The sequence below is a fragment of the Callithrix jacchus genome, chromosome 8 (genome assembly GCF_049354715.1).
Source record: "Callithrix jacchus isolate 240 chromosome 8, calJac240_pri, whole genome shotgun sequence".
NCBI lineage: Eukaryota > Metazoa > Chordata > Mammalia > Primates > Cebidae > Callithrix > Callithrix jacchus.
Genome location: NC_133509.1, coordinates 32,026,509 through 32,045,259, shown reverse-complemented (window position 1 = coordinate 32,045,259; position 18,751 = coordinate 32,026,509). Strand labels below are relative to the sequence as shown.

Below are 18,751 nucleotides of genomic sequence, written 5' to 3'. Positions count from 1 at the left end.
AATCTTGGCTCACTGCAACCTCCACCTCCCAGGTTCAAGCAATTCTCCTGCCTCAGCCTCCCTAGTAGCTGGGACTACAGGTGGGTACCACCACGCCCAGCTAATTTTTTTTCTTTTTGAGACAGAGTCTTACTCTATTGCCCAGGCTGGAGTGCAGTGGTGTGATCTTGACTCACTGCAATCTCTGCTTCCCAGGTTCAAGCAGTTCTGCCTCAGCCTCCTGAGTAGCTAGGACTACAGGCGTGTGCCACCACGCCCAGCTAATTTTTGTATCTTTAGTAGAGACAGGGTTTCACCATATTGGCCAGGCTGATCTCAAACTCTTGATCTTGTGATCTGCCCACCCCAGCCTCCCAAAGTGCTGAGATTACAGGCATGAGCCACACCCTGACTTTTTTTTTTCAGGACAGAGTCTAGCTCTCTCAACCAGGTTGGAGTACAATGGCATGATCTCAGCTCACTGCAACCTCCACCTCCCAGGTTCAAGCAATTCTCCTGCCTCAGCCTCCCAAGTAGGTGGGATTACAGGTGCCTGCCACCACTCCCAGTTAATTTTTGTAGTTTTAGTAGAGATAAGGGTTTCACTATGTTGGCCATGCTGGTCTTGAACACCTGACCTCAGGTGATCCACCTGCCTCAGCCTCCCAAAGTGCTGGAATTTCAAGCATGAGCCATGGTACCTGGCCAAATTTCTCTTTTTTTAATTTGAGATGGAGTTTCGTTCTCTGTTACCCAGGCTGGAGTGCAATGGCGCAATCTTGGCTCACCACAACCTCCGCCTCCTGGGTTCAGGCAATTCTCCTGCCTCAGCCTCCCGAGCAGCTGGGATTACAGGCACGCGCCACCATGCCCAGCTAGTTTTTTGTACCTTTGGTAGAGATGGGTTTTCACCATGTTGACCAGGATGGTATCGATCTCTTGACCCCGTGATCCACCCGCCTCGGCAAATTTCTCTTTTTATATTAATTCCTCAATATGTAAACATGGTTGATTTACCCCACCCCATCTCAAATAAAAGGGATGAATCTGTGGTGGCCAGGTAGCCATAAACAACCCTTTCAGCTTATTGCCTGATCCCTGTCCCCATCTCCTAAGATATGGCAGGCCAGAGGTACCAGAAACCCTGGCCCCAGCTATGAATGCTGATTCTACAGTGACAATGAGATCATAGTAGAAAGCAGTGGCAAAAAGCTAGCTCAGGGATTGAACTAGCCAGTTCAATAAACCTGTGCTCAGGCTGGACAGGTTCTAGAACTGAAAGCTAAATCTAAAAACTACAATGAAAAAACAAATAAAACTTAACTATGAGAAAGAGATTTTAATTGGTGATCTTTAGGACTCATTCTCCTCAGGAAAAAGGATACAGAAAAATTATAGTCCCTTCTAATTCAGGCTATGCTGTAAAATACCTCAAATAGCTTCAGAATGAACCTGATGCTTAGTATAACTTTAAGATTTCAGATGGCTTCTCTGCCTCCCCACAAAACTTCTCATTGACGATATTTGAAGTTCATTTAACAGGAAATAAAATTTTCCTTTGTAATTAAAGACAGACTTAAAATACAATTGACAAAGAAAAATAAAACATTAATATAAATAAGTTTTAGTCCATGTAAAATAAGATTTTTTTCCCTGTTTGAATACAGAGAAAGTTCATAAAGCACAGAGGTAATTGGTGATTTCCAATGGGTCAAAACACAGATCTGCAAGGGGAAAATTAAACAGGTCGAAAGAAAAACTAAGGAGAAAGAGAATCAGGAAAACTAACTAATGGCTTAATACCTGGGTGATGAAATAATCTGTATAACGAACCCCTATGTTACATGTTTACCTATATAACAAACCTGCATATCCTGCACATATACCCCTGAACTTAAAAGTTTAAAAAAAAATTTTTTTACTTTTGATTGATTGACATGTGTTTTCTTTATATGAACCCAGAAATATTCTGTCTAGTATGACTGTTCCAGGTCACCATAGCAGAACTCTTAGAGTAAGTTAATACAAGTCAGGTTAACTATATAGGATGCTCCATTTCTGAAAGCAACACCAGTTATGTTTTAGAACTACATGGCTTAATTTAACTTCAAAAAATTAGGGATAGGTAAGAAATGGGTTGCCTGAGACCAGCTTTTTTTTTTTTTTTTTTTTTTTTTTGAGACCGAGTCTCACTCCGTCACCAGGTGCCAGGCTGGAGTGCAGTGGTGCGACCTCGGCTCACTGCAACCTCTGCCTCCGAGGTTCAAGCAATTCTCCTGCCTCAGCCTCCCAAGTAGCTGGGACTACGGCACGTGCCACCACGCCCAGCTAATTTTTTTGTATTTTTAGTAGAGACGGGGTTTCACCATGTTGACCAGGATGGTCTCGATCTCTTGACCTCATGATCCGCCCGCCTCGGCCTCCCAAAGTGCTGGGATTACAGGCTTGAGTCACCGTGCCCAGCCAAGACCAGCTTTAAAAAAAAAAATTACTTCTAGAAAACTTTGACTTTGAATTTTCTTTTAGTAACAGGCATAAAAACAAGATAAACTAAACAAAATAAATCTGATATGCCAATTTATTATCTCGAGGATTAGAAAAACTAACTTTCATTTATTTCCAAGAAAATATAAACCATCTCAAGTGTCTTAGTGTCTATTAATTCTACAATACCAGATATTAATTTCAAAGAAAACTTGCCTATAAAAGGCAAATTGTCAAGAAGTTTGTTTCAGTAGAAATCATTCCAAAGTTGCAAAAGTCACATTATGGAAATTCAATTTTAAGAGTTCAGGCTTCAAAACCAAAACTTGTTCAGCTATACATACAAATCAAGATCTTTTTCTCTGCTGAAGAGTATCATCATATACAATTTCAAAACATCTCAAGATCTACTTCAACACATAAAGTACAATAAAGATTTTTAATCAGTAACACAGGTTGTCATTTTTGTTGATATATACTAACAGAAGCCATACCACAGGACACTTTTTTTTTTTTTTTAAGACAGAGTGTCTCTCTTGTTGCCCAGGCGTGCAGTGGTACAATCCTAGCTCACTGCAACTTCCACCTCCCGGATTCAAGTGATTCTCCTGCCTCAGCCTCCTGAGTAGCTGGGATTACAGGCATGCACCATCACACCCAGTTAATTTTGTATTTTTAGCAGAAACTGGGTTTCTCCATGTTGGTCAGGTTGGTCTCAAACTCCCGATTTCAGGTGATCCACCCGTCTCAGCCTCCCAAAGTGCTGGGATTATAGGCATGAGCCACCACTCCTGGCCAGGACTTCTTATTCAACTGATCTATTTAATAAGCAGTTAATAAGCATTAAGTTATTCCTTTAATAAGCCCTAATAGTATTTCTTAATATTTAATAAGAAGTATACTTTGATGACAAGTGGAAGCATTTGTAAAAATTGCAGCACTGACACTGTGGCATCTTCTGTGTCATCCTAATATATTTTGGTGAGTCAAAAAGAATAGAACATGGACACAGATGCAACAAAACCAAGTGTGACCACCCAGAAAGCATTTCTAACAGAAAACCAAAGCTGTTACAAATCACAGATAATAGGAAATCAACAACTTATTTTAGCGCTACAACACACAAATAACACTTCCTAATGATCGTACATTAGGAATTGTTAAGGCGGAAAATTTTACTACATTACAAAGCCAACTAAGGTTGGCTACTTCAAGAGGACAATAAAAATAGATTATCTAAGTATATCTAAAGAGGCTCAAAAGGATAATAAAGGATATTTATGAAGCTAGAGAGCATGTACTTCCCACATACATAAACCTAGAGATGATGCATGCAGAGTTTTAAAATACAGTATTATAACCAAAGGGTGTGAAGAAGAGGATTCTTCCTTAGATCCCAAATTTCAAAGGCCAGCAGCGATGGCATAAAGTAACATAAGCAGACTGTAGGGCTTTTTTATTTTTCCATAAAAGCTATAATACCTCTTTATCACTTTGTCCAAGCAAAAATATGTGTGTGTATTTTTACATTATTTATTTATTTACTATATATTTAATCTGTCTTGCAGGCTTCTTTCTGTTCCCAGGGCATCTAAAACACTAAGCTTGGAGGCTCTATCCAAACATTCCCTAGACCTGAATAAATTAATTTAGCAGTTTGGACACAGTATAGAGGGAACACTTCTCACCTTTTCCCTAGAAATTTGATGGCATCTGAAGCTACAGGTCAATTTTCTTAGAGTATTCTCTTAAGAGCATTTCATTACACAACCCTGTCTATAGCACAAGGTTAAGATAAGGATCTCAAATTTTAACTTGGATTTATCATATATAAAGGAACATTCAATAATTCATATCTTAAGGCAAAAAGATAAATGCTTTACCATCAGAGGAGCTTCGTTCAGAAAATTTTATTTCATTAGGCTATCTACTATTTCTTAATTCTTCAGAATTTTAGGCATTTAGTGACCTTTGTTTATCTTTAATTTGTAATTAAGTTTCTTACCCTTTAAATGATGTATGTCTGCCATCTGATACGATATGTTGTTCTGTAGTTTAACCTGAAAAAAATTAAGTTTTCATTTTACTAAAACATATGCACTTTTCCCATTTTTTTGCTCATATTCACTTTGCACTTGATCATAAATGCAAATGAAAAACTCTATTTATTTATACTGTACCTCCTCCGAAATAGAATCAGCAGTAAATTCTGATCTTGTAATGCTTACTTTAAATTTGCATAAGAATATTCATTTCAATTGATAAACAATTGAACAACTTTAAAAGTTTTAAAATTTCAACTAAACATCACATAATTTTTTTTCCAAAACTCAGAGCTATGGTCACTGTCATCTAAGAGCCAGTACATAAGAATACTAACAACTTAAAAGTATACCAAAACATGACTCAAATTAAAGGCTTACCAGTCAACTTAAAAATTAAAATAAGACCTTGGATAAGCCAGAACCTTGTACACAAGGAACCACTCTGTCTCAGTTATTGCTTTAGGCAAGTTTGTTATAATTATAAAATGTAACTAAAATATCACTACAAATAGGTTCTTGTCTACCCCATGGTATCTTTACTTTGAAAGGCATAGGCAGATTCATATTAATCAGAACTAGCACCATGGAAAAACAATTTTTTTTTTTAATGGAATCTTGCTATGTCGCCCAGGCTGGAATGCAGTGGTGAAATCTCGGTGCACTGCAACCTCTGCCTCCTGGGTTCAAGTGATTCTCCTGACTCAGCCTCCCGAGCAGCTGGGATTACAGGCGCCCACCACCAAACCCAGTTAATTTTTGTATTTTTAGTAGAGATGGGGTTTCACCATTGGCCAGGCTGGTCTTGAACTCTTGACCTCAGGTGATCTGCCTGCGTCTGCCTCCCAAAGTGCTGGGATTACAGCTGTGAACCATCACACCCAGCGGGAAAAATGATTATTTTTGATACGGCATCTTATTCTGTCGCTCAGGCTGCAGTGCAGTGGCATGATCTTGGCTCACTGCAACCTCCGCCATCTGGGTTCAAGGGATTCTCCTGCCTCAGCCACCCAAGTAGCTGGGACTACAGGTGCGCACCACCACACCCAACTAATTTTTGTATTTTTAGTAGAGATGGGGTCTTACCATATTGGCCAGGCTGGTCTCGAACTCCTGCTGTCAAGTGATCTGCCTGCCTCGGCCTCCCAAAGTCCTAGGATTACATGTATGAGCCACCACATCTGGCCTAAAGAATGTATTTTTAAACTTTTTTTTTTTTCAGAGTCTTGCTTTGTCACCCAGGCTGAGGTGCAGTGTTGCAATCACAGCTCACTGCAGCCTTGACCTTCAGCATCCAAGTCTATCCTCCTATCTCAGGCTCTCCAGTAGCTGGGACTACAAGTATATACCACAGCACCCAGCCAATTTTTAAAAATACATTTTTTGTAGAGACAGGGTGTTGCTATATTGTCCAGGCTGGTCTTGAACTCTTGTGCTCAAGTGATTCTCCTGCTAGCCTCACAAAGTGCTGGGATTACATGCATGAACCACCATGGCCAAGCTAAACTTTTTATTCTAAAATTAATTATACATTTGCATAATTGCAAAGACAGCACAGAGAAGTTCAGGTAACCCTCACACAATTCACACAATTTCCCACAATGGGTACATCTTATGTAACTACAGTACAACATCAAAACCAGGAAATTGACATTGGTACAATATATATGTATAGTTCTATCTCATTTTATCATATGTGTAGATTTGTATAAATCTAGGTTGATGATGGCATCAATCAAGATACAGAACAATTTTATCATCACAAAGATCTCCCTCATGCTATCCTTTTTTTTTAAATTTTTATTTATTTATTTTTTTATATATAAAGATGGGGTTTCATCATGTTGGTCAGGCTGGTCTTGAACTCCCGACCTCAGGTGATCTGCCTGCCTTGGCCTCCAAAGTGCTTGAATTACAGGCGTGAGCCACCACACCTGGCCTATTTTTGTTTTTTCTTATTCTTTTTTCTTTTATTGAGACATGGTCTCATTCTGTAGCTTAGGCTGGAGTGCAGTGGCACAACAGCTTGCTGCAGTCTCCATCTGCCCAGCTCAAGTGATCCTCCGATCTCAGCCTCCTGAATAGCTGGGAATACAGGCGTTTGTCACCATGCCAGTTTAATATCGTTTTTTTTAGTAGAGATGAGGTCTTGTTATGTTGCCCAGGCTGGTCTTGAACTCCCGGGCTCAACCAATCCTCCTGCCTTGGTCTCCTAAAGTGCTGGGATTATAGGAATGAGCCACCACACCTGGCCCATACAATCCATTATAGTCACCCCAAACCGCATTTCCCCACCATCCTATGTCAAGCCACTGGATGGGAAAGTATAAAAACTACTAAGAAAACATGAGCACAGTCTCAAGGAAATTAGACATGGTACCATCTAAAGCAGTATAATTGCTACAAGAATCCAGAGACCAGGAAAAACTTTATGGAATGAATTATATCTGAAATAGGCATTAAAAGCTAGGTAAAAATTTAAACAAATGGGAAAGGGGCATTTCAGATAGAGGACATGATATAAGAAAATGTACAGTAGCAAGAAAGCATGAGGTATACCTGAAAACTCCATCAACATACTGTTTGACTGAAACATATGAAAAGAAGAGTTGGAAAGAAAGATAGAGTAAAAAGACCATGGAGTATCTTTCAGTCCCAGGTAGGGTATATTCTTCAAGCTGAGAGCCCATGACTTGCAAATTTAAAATGAAAGTTTGTCCACAAACAATAGATGAAAATAGAACTGCTCTAGCTGAAGCAGGAGAAGGAATAAAAGGGGTCCCTTTTTATTTTCCCCTAGAGTCCTGGGGGCTTTGAAGAATGAAGTTTAAAATATAAAGCTAGGTTGGACACAGTGGTTTATGCCTAGAATCCCACTTCTTTGGAAGGCCAAAGCAAGAGGATCACTTGAGGCCAGGAGTTCAAGACCAGCCTGGCCAACATAGTGAGACCTATAAAACTAAAGAAAATAAAAAATGAAATTAGTCAGGCATGGTGAAACATGCTTGTAGTCAGCTACTCAGGTGACTGACAGGAGGATCACTTGAGCACAGGAGTTTGAGGCTGCAGTGAGCTAGGACTGCACCACTGTACTCCAGCCTGGAAGACAGAGCAAGACTCTATCTAAAAAAAAAATAATTATATATATATATATATATATATATATATATGTATACACACATATTTTACATATATATGAATTTACATTTATAAAAATTTATATAAATTTAATATATTTTAATATATAAATATAAATTTATATATATGAAATATGTTGATATTCAGTAATTAAAAAAATGAAGTACTAGTACATGATACACTATGAATGAACTTAGAAAACATTATATATGCCAAATGAAAAGGGATAGTCATGAAAGTTCAAATATTATCTGATTCCATTTACATGAAATGTACAGAAAGGAGATTAGTGGCTGGCAGGGGCTGGGGACAAGAAGGAATGAGAAGTGAAGGCAAATGGTTTCTTTTAGGGGTGATGAAAACATTCTGGAATTAGACCATGGTGATGGTTGTGAAACATTTTAGATATACTAAAACCTAGTAAGTTGCACACTTTAACAGGATACATTTTATGGTACATGAATTATACATCAATTTTTAAAATGCAAAAAAAAAAAAAATGGCCAGGTACAGCAGCTCATGCCTATAATCCTAACACTTTGGGAGGCTAAGGCAGGAGGATCACTTGAGTCCAGGAATTTGAGAGTAGCCTGGGCAACATGGCAAAATCCCCGCTCTACGAAAAATACAAAAACTTAACTGGGCATAGTGGTGCATGCCTACGGTCCCAGCTACTTGAAAGGCTGAGGTGGGAGGACTGATTGAGCCCAAAAAGGTTGAGGCTGCAATGAGCTGTAACTGCACCACTGCACTCCTACCCTAGGTGAAAGAGAGAGACCCTGTCTCAAAAAAAAAAAAAAAAATCCATACGCACATTAAAATGCTGACAGTACTATGGGGTATCATAGAGGAAACTGGGAGGCCAGGCTTAGTGGCTCATGCCTATAATCCCAGCATTTTTGAGGCTGAGGCAGGAGGATCATGTTCATTTAAACTCAGGAATTAAGACCAGCCTAGCAACACAAAGAGATCTTATCTCTACTAAAAATAAAAGATAATAAATTAGCCAAGTGTGGTGGCATGTGCCTATAGTCCCAGCTACTTGGGAGGTTGAGGTTGGAAGATCACTTGAGCCCAGAGATCAGGGCTGCAGTGAGCCATCATCGAGCCACTGCATTTCAGTTTGGACAACAGAGGAAGACCCTGTCTCAAAAAAAGAAAAACAGAAACTGAGGATAAAACAATGGACACACATTGTAAGTACTCAAGGAGCTTATTATTTAGGAGGGGCATCAAGTAAATAGACAATCATAATACAGTAAAATAAATGTTATCATTTGGTTCTATGGACATGATGGGAGAACTTAGTAGAAGCATTTAATACAGCTCATAGAGTGAGAGAAGACTTCTGGAGATGATGATGATGACTGAAGTGACTCCTGCAGGAAGAGTAGTGTTTAGCCAGGTATAAATAGGGAGAAGATGAGGAAGAAAGACATTGAAGGCACGTCAAAACTTACCTATGAAAATCATCTAACATTATAGGAACTATAAATAATTCCTAGTAGCTATAACAGAGAATTAGAGAGAACTGATAAAAAGTATGGCTAGAATGGTAAGCAAGGTTCACAATTAAGAAGGATCTTCCAAGAAATATGGATTCACCCTGTAAACTATGCTCAATCTTTAAAATTCTTTTAAGCAAGGTAGTGATATCCAATTTGCAATTTTAAAAAGTAAATCTCGCTGCAACGTGAAGAATAGCCCAGAGGAGGCAAGATGAGAGAAAGAGAGACCAAGTACTACTATCATATTACAGGTAAGAATGTTGGTCTAAGTGAGGGGTGGGCCTGTGTGAGCCTATTTTTGTAGGGAAGGAAGCTAAGGATGATTGTTACATATTTTAAAAGATAGCTGGGGGAAAAGAAAAATCAAAAGAAGATTTTATGATACATTAATTATATGAAATTCAATTTTCAGTGTCTACAAATAAAGTTTTATAGGAAAACAGCCACACTAACTTGTTTACATATGGTGTATGGCTGCTTTTGAGCCACAGTAGTTGTGGCAGAGACTATCCTGCAAAGCCTAAAGTATTTACAATCTGGACTTTTACAGAAAAAGTCTATCAACTTCTGGTCTAAACTAATAGAATCAGAAAAGAGAGGTAAATACATGTGAGATAAGACACATAGTCTTATGGATTGATTAGATACAAGAAGAAATATCAAATATGATGTTTAGATTTCTAATCAGGGTGACTAGCTGAGTAAGAACTTAATTTTCTGTTATAGGGAAACACAGGAAGAGAAAGAGACTTGGGGTAGGGGAGAGAAGTGGAAAAATGATTATTTTCAGATTTGGACCTATTAATTTTGAGGCATCTGTGACATATCCAAGAAGAGATCTTCAGATGGCAGTTGGACATAAGGGTCTGGAGCTTGGTGACAACTTGAGAGCCATTTACATTCAAATAGCAATCCAGGTCCCTAGAATGAGATCACTGAGGGAAAGCTACAGGGGCAGCAAAACCTGACACCAACAACTACAATATTTGATTAGTTTGCTCACTCAAAACTGCTCCTTAATAACTTCCAATTAGCCTGTGTTTTACCTTCTTTCCTACTTCCTTCATTTGCAGAACACGATCCCTTTTTGTTTTTATATTTACTGTCTTTCCAAAGAACATCATCATCCTTTGTATTCATTTTCAACACTTTGTTTTTTAATTAAAAAAATTTTTTTTGAGACAGGGTCTTGCCCTATTGCCCAGGCTAGAGTGTAGTGGCATGATCACAGCTCATTGCAACCTTGGTCTCTTGGGCCCAGGATATCCTCCCACCTCAGCCTCCCAAGTAACTGGAACCACAGGCATGTGCTACCACACTCAGCTAAATTTTTTTGTCTTTTGTACAGATGGGGGTCTTACTTTTTTAAATCAATTTTTATGATGCTATGCCAGTTTCTCTGTACTCCATTTTAAATGTGCTTCTGAAATTGCTAGAGGTATGCTTTTCTTTTCCTTTTTTTTTTTTGAGACAGAGTCTTACTCTGTCATGCAGGCTAGAGTACAGTGACACAATCTTGGCTCACTGCAAAGTCCCATCTCCCGGGTTCAAGTGATTATCTTGCCTCAGCCTCCAGAGTAACTAGGATTACAAGTGCCCACCACCATGCCCGGCTAAGTTTTGTATTTTTAGTAGAATCAGGGTTTCACCATCTTAGCCAGGCTGGTCTCAAACTCCTGACCTCGTTATCCACTCACCTCACCTTCCCAAAATTCTAGGATTACATAGGTGAGCACAGCCTCACTCTTCTTAAACACTAGGCTGTGAGTGGCTTCAGCTTCCTTGAACCGTCTCTTTTATATTCTTATACTTTTAAAATTTTAATGGAGGTGGGGAAATTTTATCTATAATTGAAAATACGTATATTCAACCAATAGATATATTCAACCTGGATCACTCTGTCACCCAGGGTGGGGAGCAGTAGCGCAATCTCAGTGCATTGCCTGCCTCCCAAGCTCAAGCACTCCTCCCACGTTAGTCTCCCAAGTAGCTGGGAACACAGGCACATACCACCACTCCTGGCTAATGTTTTGTATTCTTGTATTCTTGGTAAAGACAGGGTTTGGCATGTTGCCCAATCTGGTCTTTTAGCTCTTTTTTTTTTTTTTTTTTTTGAGACAGAGTCTTATTCTGTCGCTCGTGGCTCCAGAGCTGGAGGGCAGTGGCTCACTGCAACCTCCGCCTCCTGGGTTCAAGCGATTCTCCTGCCTCAGCCTCCCAAATGAACGGCTGGGATTACAGGCACCCGCCACTATGCCCAGCTAATTTTTTGTATTTTTAGTAGAGACAGGGTTTCACCATGTTGGTCAGGCTGGTCTTGAACTCCTTGTAATTTGCCCATCTTGGTCTCCCAAAGTGCTGAGATTACAGGCGTGAGCTACCACACCTGGCCAGCTCTTTAATTCCTTTGGCTCTAACACTTCCTCTGAGAACATTCATTTAATATTTCCACCACCATCCCTTCACTTTCAAAAGAAAGCTTAACTTCCCTTCTAGGTATTCTTTCCTCTTCATAGTTCACTTTTTTGGGGTTTTTTAGAGAGGGAGTCTTACTGTTATTCAAGGCTGGACTTGAACTCAGTAGCTGTGATAACAGGCTCAGGTCAGCACACCCAGCTCTCTCCTCACAGTTTTAATTTCCTTGTGGTCATTAGGAATTTGGTTACCTTCCAAATGACTGCCAAAACATCCCCGCTGGGCCAGGCGCGGTGGTAATCCCAGCACTTTGGGAGGCCGAGGCGGGTGGATCACGAGGTCAAGAGAGCGAGACCATCCTGGTCAACATGGTGAAACCCCGTCTCTACTAAAAATACAAAAAATTAGCCGGGCATGGTGGCGCGTGCCTGTAATCCCAGCTACTCAGGAGGCTGAGGCAGGAGAATTGCCTGAACCCAGGAGGCGGAGGTTGCAGTGAGCCGAGATTGCGCCATTGCACTCCAGCCTGGGTAACAAGAGCGAAACTCCGTCTTAAAAAAAAAAAAATCCCTGCTGTTGAGAAATTAATTTGAATTCTTAAAACCACATGATTAGAAAAAAAGATTACCTTCATTTTGCCACATCTACTCTCTGTTGAACTGGTAATGCTTCCAGAATACTTTGACTTTTTTTCTAAGTATATTCCAGACAGGTAAGAGCACATAACTTCCTGACACCCATAAACACTGAATAAATGTTTGCTTAATGACCCCCTAGACTTTTGTGTCCCATAGTCTTTGTACTACACACTCTCCTAAGTTATACTTTATCCATATTTGCATAATTTTGATTATTCCTCAAGGTTTTTTTTTTTTGTTTTGTTTTGTTTGGGTGCCTTCATTTATTTCCCCTTATTATCACCGCCATTGACTTTAGGCTTTACCTTATTCCTCTCTTACTGTAACACTTGTATCTCTGGGATTTTGAGTTCATCTGTAATAGGCCAATTATCCTTGCTCTGTTTGGCCTTTTCCCTATTAATCTCTTAAAATGTGTTTACTGTCCTTCCTGAGACCTCTTCTCTGTCCTAAGTTGTAGGTTATTTGTTTTTCTCAGTAAGAATGATTTTTTCCTGTTATTTCCCTATAGCACTTCTTGTTAATCCCCAGGTACTTCATTTATTTTCCCTTAATCTTTCTTCCTGCAACATCTAAACCTTCATCTTTATTTTTCTGCTAGCTCTCTTCTGAAGTTCTTTTCATGTTTCCCCAACCTATGTGGTTTCTCTAAATTAATTTTGGCAGCTCTTACCAGCTCAGTTACTCGGCTTCACTTTCCATTTTGGGACCTTGAAAATGGCTCAGCTGTGCCTGCTTCCCTTTCATTACAGTCTGTTCTTGGGCAATCAGCATAACTTTGAGCATTTATTCCAAAGGTTCTATACAGCTGGCTTTTTACAGATGTCATTCTTGACTCCTGTTTCTCCACATGATTATATCTCATACTCAGATGATTTCTAGAGACATTTTATCTTCTGTTACATAACTGCCAAACCTAGCTGAGGTTCAGAATCACCTGGGTAACTTTTTTTTTTCTTTTTGAGACAGAGTTTTGCTCTTGTCACCCAGCTGGAGTGCAATGGCACAATCTTGGCTCACTGCAACCTCTGCCTCCCAGGTTCAAGTGGTTCTCCTGCCTCAGCCTCCCAAGTAACTGGGATTACAGGCACCTGCAACCATGCCTGGCTAATTTTTGTATTTTTAGTAGAGATGGGCTTTCACCATGTTGGCCAGGGTGGTTTCAGACTGCTGACCTCAGGTGATCCACCCACTTTGGCATCCCAAAGTGCTGGGATTACAAGCGTTGAGTCACCACGCCCAGCCACGTGGGGAGCTTTAAAAAATACATATTCTAGGGCCAGGTGCAGTGGCTCACGCCTGTAATCCTAGCACTTTGGGAGGCCGAGGTGGGTGGATCACCTGAGGTCAAGAGTTCAAGACCAGCCTGGCCAACATGGTGAAACCCCATCTTAAAAAAATAAAAAAATACATAGTCTTCTTCCAGTCTGATTCAGTAATCTGGGGATGGCCCATGAATCTTTATTTTAAAAATCTCAAGTGATTCTCATAAGCAGCCAGGTTTAGCAATTATTCATTCATCTATAGTATGGTTAGCATCTATACCAGCTGGATCAAAATGGAATATAATAATAACAAATAAGTATTAAATTATTATTTTGTGCCAGATCCTAGTTTAAGGCTAAGTGCTTTACAAGCATTATCTCATTTAATCCTCACAACCACCCTATGAAGTAGGCACAGTTATTTTCCCCATTTCACAAATGAGGAAACTGCCCTCAGTCATATACCTACAGCAGATACTAAATACTTTCTTTTTTTTTTTTTTTGAGACAGAGTTTTGCTCTTGTTACCCAGGCTGGAGTGCAATGGCGCAATCTCGGCTCACCGCAACCTCCGCCTCCTGGGTTCGGGCAATTCTCCTGCCTCAGCCTCCTGAGTAACTGGGATTACAGGCACACGCCACCACGCCCAGCTAATTTTTTTGTATTTTTAGTAGAGACGGGGTTTCACCATGTTGACCAGGATGGTCTCGATCTCTTGACCTCGTGACCCACCCACCTCGGCCTCCCAAAGTGCTGGGATTACAGACTTGAGCCACTGCGCGCAGCCTGAATACTTTCTCAGACGGTCCCAGTCCAGAGTCTGTGTCTGTGACTATTCTGTATATACTAGATCTGGTACGTGATTGGTTTTTATTCTCACTACTTATAGTTCACGCAGAGTATGCAGTCAAACAAGCCTGCAACTTTTACTTATCTGTTAAACAATTACTGTCTTCTTAAACCACATTTCACATAATCTATACCTAGTTACATTTCCTTTTTTTTTTTCCTTTCTTTTTTTGAGACGGAGTCTTGCTCTTGTTGCCCAGAGTGGAGTGCAATGGCATGATCTCGGCTCACTGCAATCTCTGCCTCCCATGTTCAAGCGATTCTCCTGCCTCAGCCTCCTGAGTAGCTAGGATTACAGGCACGTACCTGGCTACTCACGGCTGGCTAATTTTTGTATTTTTTTTTTTTTTGAGACGGAGTTTCGTTGTTGTTACCCAGACTGAAGTGCAATGGCACGATCTCAGCTCACCTCAACCTCCGCCTTCTGGGTTCAAGCAATGCTCCTGCCTCAGCCTCCTGAGTAGCTGGGACTGCAGGCGCGCACCACCATGCCCAGCTAATTTTTGTATTTTTAGTAGAGACAGGGTTTCACCTCGTTGACCAAGATGGTCTCTATCTCTTGACCTCGTGATCCACCCTCCTTGGCCTCCCAAAGTGCTGGGATTATAGGTGTGAGCCACCGTGCCCGGCCTAATTTTTGTATTTTTAACAGACATGGGTTTCCGCATGTTGGTCAGGCTGGTCTCAAACTCCTGACCTCAGGTGATCCACCTGCCTCCACCTCCCAAAGTGCTAAGATTCCAGGTGTGAGCCACTGCACCTGGCCTACCCAGTTACATTTTCAAAGAGAATAAACAAGGCCTTTGTTCTTGACTGGCTATAATGGAACAGCACAAAGTTTTTTCATTCACTCACTCATCTTATTAAAATATTTTATTTTATTGCAGTGCTTATTCATTATTTATTATATCAGTCATTTATAAAGCACTTATTGAGTAAACACTAGGTGATAGGCCTGGGAATACAAAGTATTTGATCTTGGACTGTTAAGAAGTATCCCAAAGAATTACTATAAGGTTTACTCATTTGGTCAGTCAGCCAATAACCAAGAAACATTTCCTGAACACCTACTCAGTGAAAGACAATGTATAAAGCCTAAAGATATAGCAATATACAGCAATATACAAGAAACAACAGAGAAGTCTGGATAAAGGAGGCAGATTTAGAGTCATCAGCACATAGAGTAACCATTTTTTTTTTAAAGACCGAGTTTCACTCTGTCCCTAGGCTGGATCGCAGTGACACCATACTGGCTCAGTGCAAGCTCCGCCTCTCAGGTTCAAGTGATTCTCCTGCCTCAGCCTTCTGAGTAACTGGGACTACAGGTGCTTGCCATCATGCCTTTTTATTTTTAGTAGAGATGAGTTTTCACCATGTTGGCCAAGATGGTCTCGATCTCTTGACCTTGTGATCCGCCTGCCTCAGCCTCCCAAAGTGTTGGGATTATATGCATGAGCCACTGCGCCCCACGAGAGTGTAACAAGTTTTATGAGTGAATATGATTACTTAGTAAGAGAGTAGAATGAGAATATTTCAGACAGAAAACTATGAACTATAACATTTAATAATGAATACAGGTGAGGCCAGCAAAGAAGACTAAGAAGTAAACTGAGAGATAAGAAGCCAAGAACATAGAATGCTGGGGAAAAGCAATACGTTGAAATGATCAAAAGTAGGAGGAGAAAATGCAGATAAAAGTAGGAAATGTAGAGATAAAATGTCTTTTCAAGAAATTTTCCTGGAAAGACCTTTTTTTTTTTTTTTCAGTGGAGTTTTGCTCTTTTTGCCCAGGCTGGAGTGCAATGACTTGATCTCAGCTCACTGCAACCTCCACCTCCTAGATTGAAGCGATTCTCCTGCCTCAGCCTCCCAAGTAACTGGGATTACAGGCATGGGCCACCACACCCAGATAATTTTTTTTTGTATTTTTAGTAGAGACAGGGTTTCTCCATGTTGGTCAGGCTCATCTCAAACTCCGACCTCAGATGATCCACCCACCTTAGCCTCCCAAAGTGCTGAGATAATAGGAGTAAGCCATCATGCCTGGCCCAGACAACTATTTTTTAAATGCTGAGGAGCAAGTATAGATTGAGAGGGTGAATATAAGAGGAGGACTGGATTACCAATTCTACAAAGTCTTCGAAAAGATGGAAGACATTGGATCCAGAGTACAGGGAGAGAGGCTGGTCCCGGAGAAAGGATGAAGCTTCTTTTATTTTAACAAAGAGGAAAGATGGATGTAGGTATGTCTGCAGATTTGGTAGTTAAAGTTTTATCAGTCCAATTCTTGATCAAGCAGGGGACAAGTTCACCTACTAAGCCTGAGAAAGGAGAAAAAAAGTTTAAATGGGCCTAAGGAGGGCAGAGATCTGAAAGCTGTTGGAAAGGGTGTGTTGCCTGGAGAAGTATAATACGTAAGGTATTACTGAAAACTCAGTTGAGAGTAGGCTGTGTTAGGGATCTTTGCTCTTCCATCCGCCTTTGATCATCTTCTTCTTCAGCCATCAAGGTCCAGGGACTCTGCATCCTAGGAAATAGGTCTCCCTCCTATCCTGCAAGAGTTTGGTAAGCCAACATGGGTGCATACAAGTACATCCAGGTTTGATTTGCAGTAGCTATGAAGGTCTCCTAAAAAAAAAAAAGAAGTACATGTAGGAGCTATGGAGAGAGAAGCAGTCTGATGTCATGCACTTTCTTCTGAGGGTCTGCAGCTCTCTGCTTTCCACAGGGCTACCCATCCCACCTAGCCTGATAAAGTGCGCTGACCAGGCTACAAGACCAAGCAACGTTACATTATATATAGGATTCATGTTTGCTGTGGTGGATGAAAACACCCAGTTCATAAGGGTGCAACTTACGGCAAGCCTGTCCATCATGGTGTTAACCAGCTCAAGTTTGCTCAAAGCCTTCTGTAGAGAGCCAGAGTAGCCCACCCCCTCTGGGGGAATCAGCAGCAAGGCTGCTGTGAACTTTGGGTGAACCCCAGAGAAGTGAAACCATAATAGAATGTGTATATCTCAGAGAAGAACAGAAAGGCCTAGAAAAAGATAACCAGCTCTCACTGACCTTGCTGCAAGATAGCTGTTAGCTGAAGTATGTTAACTAAAGTATGAGAATTATAATCACAGGCTGTTCTAAGTAACTGCACCCTCCCTCTGCTATGTGCTCTGTAAACAGATAAAATAAAGTACTCTGAGGCAGGTTGGGGCAGAAGAGACTGACATCATCAGCTTTTCGGATCACCTGGCCTAGCACTCTATGTTTGTCTGTGTTATCTTTCTTTATCCCCCCACCGTTCCCTCTTAGGTCTTTGAATGCTTGTGCAGCGCAGGATGCAGCACATGCCAGAGCCTTCGGTCTGTTGCATAGGAGAGAGCTGGATGCCACTGTGGGGCTCTACGATTTCTGAATTCTTAGTGGGTTGGTGAAGAGTGCACATACAAATTTTTCGAGGTTATTCTCATTGTTCTATTCTATAAAGATATCAGAGAAAATCCTGACACCCAATGGATCACCAAACCAGTCCACAAGAACAGGGAGATGTGTGGGCTGACATCTGCAGGCCGAAAGAGCCATGGCCTTGGAAAGGGCCAAGGTTTCACCACACTATTGGTGGCTCTCGCCAGGCAGCTTGGGCAAGGCACAATACTCTCCAGCTCCACCGTTACTGCTAATATAAGTAAAGTTTGTAACATTCATACCTAATAATTTAGGACAGTCAAAAAAAAGAAAAGAAAAGAAAACTCAGTTGAGCTTCCTGATCATAAATTCCTACGAATCTGGTTATATGATTTTTCTGCAGATGTGATTGAAATTGGCATGTAAAAGATAGGGTAATGCCAAAAAACTAAAATGAAACAAAATCTTAGCTGGATAGGAAGGAATGTAAAGAGTAAATAGGGCTGCTAGAAAGGAAGAGGTAATAGGCCAGGCACGGTGGCTCACACTTGTAATTCCAGCACTTTGGGAGGCCGAGGCGGCCATATCACAAGGTCAGGAGTTTGAGACCAGTCTGGCCGACATGGTGAAACACCGTCTCTACCAAAAATACAAAAATAAGCCAGGAATGGTGGCACATGTTTGTAATCCCAGCTACTTGGGAGGCTGAGGCAGGAGAATCACTTGAACCTGGGAGGCAAAGGTTGCAGTAAGCCGAGACAGCACCACTGCACTGCAGCCTGGGTGGCAAAGTGAGGCTCTGCCTCAAAAAAAAAAAGGAAAAGGCAATGGATTAGAGATCCAGATAAAGTTGGAGAACAATTATAGTTTATTCGGCAGTTTTAATCTCTTTTTTGTTACAATCTCCCAAGAACATGCAAGTTTGAAGTTCACAAACTTTAAATTTCAAGGATTTGAAATCATGTGTTAATGGCTTGGCACGGTGGCTCAGCACTTTGGGAGGCCAAAGTGGCAGATCACCTGAGGTCAGGAGT

At 40.8% G+C, this 18,751-nt stretch overlaps 1 protein-coding gene across 17 annotated transcripts in view; it reads right to left on the bottom strand.

Annotated features, from left to right (window-relative positions):
- GOLM2 (golgi membrane protein 2) overlaps nt 1-18,751 on the bottom strand; it is a 130,813-nt gene that overhangs the window by 87,176 nt on the left and 24,886 nt on the right. For all 17 annotated transcript variants that reach the window (XR_013520917.1, XR_013520915.1, XR_013520919.1 and 14 more), the window contains exon 2: nt 4,469-4,523. Coding sequence is in view for 11 of the 17 variants with exons in the window: in XM_054239572.2 (XP_054095547.1) it covers nt 4,469-4,523 (55 nt within the window). In the remaining 6 variants the exon portion in view is untranslated. The remainder of the gene's footprint in view (nt 1-4,468; nt 4,524-18,751) is intronic.